Raw genomic sequence first — 6239 nt, forward strand, 5'->3', positions numbered from 1 at the left:
TTTCTAGCGCGCGAAAACGCGACGCGTAAGTATGAATGCCGGGAAATCTCTCCGTGTGACGTATTTCTGGTTCCCGCTGCCACCATGTGTGGTGACCTTGAGGCGAGTTGAGCGCTGATACGACGCAGGCTGCTAGCGGGTAGCTGAGTACCTGAGCTGGTAGTGAGAAACTAGGTCCCTGTGACGTCGCGTGGAGTGGCATCGCATGGGCGCCAATCTGGCCCTTTTCAAATGAGGATAAAAATGGACCATTGCCATTCGTCTAAACCGGTATTTCTAAAACGAGATAATTTGTATATTATGAATACAGTAATGGTGGGTAAAGAATCGCAATCAAGGACTTTCGTTTTCTTTGATGAAGGAAACTTCCCTATTAGACGTTGTTACAACGCCAAGCTTAAGAATAGTGTCACACATCACGGAGGATATACTAAGAACTGTGACACAAGTAGAAGGTCCGGTGTATGTGAGGCAAATGTGTGAGCATGGAATTCTGCACAGCATAAATTGCGAATACAGCACCAACAACGACTGACACACGTTTCGACCGGCTTTTCGACTCTTTCTTCTACAGCACCTGCCTTCAAGCTTGAACGCCACGCGCTTCCTGTCAAGTTACTGAATGAAAAGGAATCAACAATTGTTCCTCGAGATTGAAGCTAATGCACGAAAATTAACCAAATAAATGTTTCATTTTAGCTATCTTATTTCTGTCAGATATGTTTTAGTAGCGTCTCTCAGTTAATTTTAAGACTTCAACGCTACTCAGGGAAAAATTTCTGCTGTGTAAGTCATTTGGAACTGTCATCTATCTGCTTTGTACCACTGATTTGTATGCGCTTTCGAACTGCTGTGGAATTGAAACCGTTACACAGCAGTTAATGACGTCATAGCGTCCAACCATGTCATCAACTCATTTGTAACACATTTTGAACTGCTTTGGATTTCCATTGGAAACTGCTATGGAACTAATTTTCAACCTTTGGAAATCATTTGGATTTAAATTTGGAACTCGTTTGTACCACTCGTTCATCCGTTTTGAAACTGATTTGTACCAGTTGGACACCCATGTGGAACTCATTTGTACACAATGCCACCTGCTTTGTAGCAGCTCAAGATGGCGTATTCAATTTTCTTGAAGTTTATTTTAGTATGTTTCGGAAATTTAAGCAAGATGAATATTGCGAATTGAAGTGTGGCAGTGCCATCATTTCGCAATAGCTCCATTGCTTTCCAAAGCATTAGTTGTAAGCAAAGGACCTTCAAGCTCGGCAAGCTTAACACAAGTTTCATATTTTCAGAGAGACGCATGGGGTGGCGTTTTAAATGCCTCTTTGGACATTTTGTCGGCTTTTCGCCCTTGCGGGCTTTAAGTCGTTGCAGCTCTTATCATATGCACCGTTCCGATGCTGGCAGGTTTACTGCTTTGGGAGATGCTTTGTCAGTCCTGTGGCGGATATATCGCGGAGTGAGGGGTAAGTCAGTTTGGTGGTAAAGAAAGTCCTTATCGAGAGCTTAATTCCGATCTTACGTGGTTGATGTGGATCATTCAGTGTCCATTTTTGAGTGAAATACCTTCGTTTCTGGATATTTTTTCTTGAAAACCGTCATGTTACTTAACTGAAAATTCAATAGAAAATGCGAAAAAAGGCCTTTCCGGGTAATCGAACTTGTCTACCTTGACATTGAAATATATTTTCGAAGGAGGGATTCATGGCGAAAATATTCAGTCCTATAAAATACGGATCGAAATATGGACATAAACCATTTCCTAGGGATCGCGATGACAATACATCGGTATGTTTTATGTATATTAATCGATGCAAAATACTACTTTTCCGGTAATATTAAAGTTCGAAAGCAATGAAAAAAGGTTGCAAAAATGCCGTAAAAGTCAATATGTGTATGTGCGAAGTATACTTTGAAAGCATAGACATTGATGTTTAAGATAATAATATACTTGGAAACGCAAAAAAACGCGAGCGCTATGAAGTTGTTATTGAATACCTTTATTATACGCAACCAAGATTCTCAGTACGTAGTGAAAATAATATTGTCGCATTTCAAATCGGACCCAAAAATACGATTTAAGCAACAAGGAAAATAGAATAATTTTGAAACTCATTCGAGTGAATATTTGGGAGTTCCGTTTCTATTAACTGACTCTGCGATTATTTCTTAAACCACTTATGCATTTTTATTGCAGAAGATTTACTATAGAATTTTTCTTTTCTCGATCAAACGTATCATACTGAATCTGGCCACGGTATGTTGGCGCGTAGGAGACAGTTCCAAAACAAATGATGACGTATATAAATAGCATGGATTTGTTCACAAAGAATTGCAAACGTATGGAAAGCAGTAACACATGAATCGTCTCCGTAAACAGCAGTTACAATACGAATTATGACGTCTGGAAATCCTATTGAATCGTTCAACAAGAATTGCAAACGTATGGAAAGCCGTTACTCATGAATCTTCTCAGTACACAACAGTTACAATACGAATGATGACGTCCAGAAATCCTGTCGTCTCGTTCAAAAGGAGTTCCAAATGAATCTTCTCCGTACACAACAGTTACAATACGAATGATGACGTCTGGAAATCCTGCCGAATCGTTCAAAAGGAGTTCCAAATGTGTAGAAAGCAGTTCCACACGAACACACTCTGTACAAAGCAGTTCGAAAAGGGATCACAAATGAGTTACATATGAATAAGTCTTCATATTTCTAATTTTTGGTACGAATGAGTGGAAATGAGTTTCACAGCAGTTCCAATGCAGATTTTGGTGTTCCAAAGCAGTTTCAAAAGGGTTCCAAAGCTGTTGCAAAGCAAAAATTTTTCCCTGAGTACTTCACTATGCCCCCCTCCACCAATTAACACCCTGACTTATCAGACTAACACGCCGAAAAATCGTCGATTTAACAAATAAAATGGACGTCGACCACATAACGAACTACAGACGTCGAATCGACGTAGATTTGACTATCCATTTCTCACTGGGTTAGCTCACACTTCGGGGCGAGGGTATTTCATACACCTCATACTCAAAGATCATTGCTTATTTTAATTTACTTCTCAGTTTTATCCGAAGGAATATATAGAGCAGTTAAAGGACACTATTCCGAATCCACATCAATCGAAGTCGGTTTTTATGATAATCTAATGATATTGCGTGATAAGTGTGACGTTTTATATTCGGCCTTCGTCCATGTGAGGAGACTTACGTACGGGACCATAACCATGCATCTATCCACATTTTATTGCAGTTAAGTTCCATCTGCGACCTGATGCTGAAGTAAAATCTTTATTTCCCAAAATTGCCAAATTTCAGGAGCAGATTAGTCGAATGACAGAAGTCACATGTCCCACATAAACGCAAAAAATAGACACCGTATGGTATGGAATAAGCAAAATGTGTAGAAAAGATTTTTTAAAGATTATCTTACGGATTTCACTGGGTTGAAAACCACAACTACCCAAGCAACAGACGTTACCCAACGGATATCTGCATAAGGTTGATATATCCAAAATACGTCGTTATTACATGATGAATATTTTGCAAACGTTACATAGATACGTGTAACATCCGCAACAAGTTATAAAAGTCACATAGATATCCAAGTTGTAATATCCGTGATATTAAAAAAATTGTTGTTCCAAACAGTATCATATAGCATAGGTAGCATATATACTGTATAGAATTGAAAGGCAGAAATGTTATATCCGTAAGCCTGGGTATTATCAAAAACCATAATGAGCACACACATTGTTTACTCATAGATCTTTCTTTCACTTACGACTTGTGAAGATACCTAAGATAATGTACTTCCGTGTTCACTGTTGGACATCCTTGGAACGTCGTTTGGCGGGTCTTTTCCATATATGACAGATGTCCATACAACATTAAATGGATTAACATGGATATTGTACAGATGTTACATGTTAATGCCGAAAATATTGTCTGGATGTTGTTGGGATATTGATTACTGCTTGGGTAAATAAGGTTTATATATACGAAACTAGCCGATATTACACGATAGATATTTTGACGTTACATAGATATCCTTTCTGTAAAATCCACGATGAGTTGTAAAAATAACGTTCCATAGATATCCAAGTTGCAAAATCAGTGATATTAAAAAATTGATATTCAAAACAGGATCCATAGATAGCATATGTTCTGTATAGAATTGAAGAGCACAAATATTTTGTTTGTATGTCTCGGGAATACCAAAAACCATAATAAGCACACCCATTATCGACTCATTAGAGTTTGTGAAGATATATGAGAGAGGTTGTAATATGGACCTTCATGTCCACTTTTGGACGTCGCTGCAACGTTTTTGGGCGGTACTTCGGATACTTGAGATATAGCCATGCAACGCAGTGGCGGATACAGATGGGGGCGCCCCCCCTTGCGGGGCCGCCCGCATTGCCGAACCACAACTTTTTTATACCATACGATGGTATCGTCTTTTATACGTGTATAATGAGTTTAAATAAAACTTCCTTAAACTGTTCACGTGGCCTGTTTATTTTTTTATTACGATAAAGTAAAGGTAGCTCAAGATATCCTTTGCGCCCCCCCTTGAGTTTTTTTCTGTATCCGCTTCTGATACAACGTTAATTGGGTTAACATGGATCTTACACAGATGTCATATTTTAACGCCGACAATACTGTCTGGATGTCGTAGGGATATTGATTGCAACTTGGGTAGACGGTGTATGGTGCATTGGATGCGGGAGGGGTAAGCGCGTTTCCAAGAGCGCCAAAAATGTTATTATCTTCTGAGTACACAGACTCCTCATTACGTCAAAACTCAAAATAGCGTCATCAAAAGCGATTTCAGGAAATACTTATGTTTTCAAGAGGAATAGCTTCCGACGAAATGGTGAATTCATTTTGTGATGATAGCATCGTTGGCACTAACGTAAATGCCCTAATCGTATTATCTCATAGACAGCATACCTACCGCGAAAACAGATTCGTTGTCCGAGCTAAAATTAATTTATCTGTGATTCTGTCGATAATTGTGAACTTAAAGTCGAGCAGATGTGGATATCATTTGTCAAAAAGAGACGAAGGGGACGAATCTGTCGTATTAATGATCGATGTAATGCTGGGTAAACTGAGACTACTAATTCGCTATTCGCGCTCTAGGTTTAAATGTCAGCTACATAGACGGCACTAATTCGCAATGTGCACCACACGTGGACTGTCTCCTTACCGGCGATGGTGAACACCACTGCGACAACCCAAAAGAGCAGCAGGAGACACGGCTTCAACTCCGCCATCGACTCGATCGAACTTGAACGGTGGAATCACACTGACTCATTTGCAGTCGATTAGCGCTGCTATCTCCGACCAGATAATAAAGCATCTTCCTTTATCAGAATCTTCAATCGGATTGTTGAAAAACGCGTCCGCTCGCGTCACTGATATCAAGACATTCCCCCGTATTCCGAAAAAAAATTTATCTTTATATCATTGCGTCTTTTTCGGTTCGGCGAAAACGGGCGGCGGCGCAGATATTTCGGCGCATAGAAATTATGCTGCGCCTGCTTCCAACGTTATTTAGCTGCTCGAGCTAAAGGAAGTTCGACGCCACTGGAAACTCGTTCACTCGAGTTCGAGCGCCATTGGAACCAAAAATCTTCGGACTAGTAGTCTGTCTTCTTGCCGCTTGCGCTACTGAAATATCAATGCTAGAATTGGTTCGAGAGTAAAATTCAGTCTTTTCGCTTTGCCTGGCTGTTGCTTCGAAACCACTTACGGTTGAGACAACACCGCCTCTCTAAGGGATGTTCGTATTCGCCCACGCTGCGCTCTCATTGGCTAACTTCAATTCAATCGCAAATAGCTCCGAAATGGTGCAACTTGGTGAACAAATTTAAGTAATTAGTTGTTAAGAATAACTCACTCTATAACGTCCTTGGTAGCGTAACAGTGAATTTCTGATCTCCCTGTATATTACATTGGTAGCGTATCAGCCTGCCAGCGTCGAACGTAAACTTCCTGCCCCCCGGCCTCGCACCCGCGATGGCGAGAGTCGACAGGGGCAAGACGTGAATTCGCGGATTCGAATCGAAGTGGTCCGATTGCATTAAATGTGAAAATAAAATGCAGTTCGCCGGCGCATGGGCATACCCAGGATCATATCTAGGGTGGGGAAGCCACGGTCTAGGGAGGGCAAACCAAGTTGTGACATTAGTTTAAGAGATTATTTCCTTGAAAA

At 40.4% G+C, this 6239-nt stretch overlaps 1 protein-coding gene across 3 annotated transcripts in view; it reads right to left on the minus strand.

The window, feature by feature from the left end:
- The window catches only part of LOC124162546, an 85901-nt gene extending 80560 nt beyond the window's left edge, over positions 1-5341 (minus strand). For all 3 annotated transcript variants that reach the window (XM_046539126.1, XM_046539125.1, XM_046539127.1), the window contains exon 1: positions 5232-5341. In XM_046539126.1, the coding sequence (XP_046395082.1) occupies positions 5232-5298 (67 nt within the window). In that variant the 5' untranslated portion in view covers positions 5299-5341. The remainder of the gene's footprint in view (positions 1-5231) is intronic.
- Between the last annotated feature and the right edge of the window lie 898 nt (positions 5342-6239).

This window comes from Ischnura elegans, chromosome 7, assembly GCF_921293095.1.
Source record: "Ischnura elegans chromosome 7, ioIscEleg1.1, whole genome shotgun sequence".
In the NCBI taxonomy this organism is placed as follows: Eukaryota; Metazoa; Arthropoda; class Insecta; order Odonata; family Coenagrionidae; genus Ischnura; species Ischnura elegans.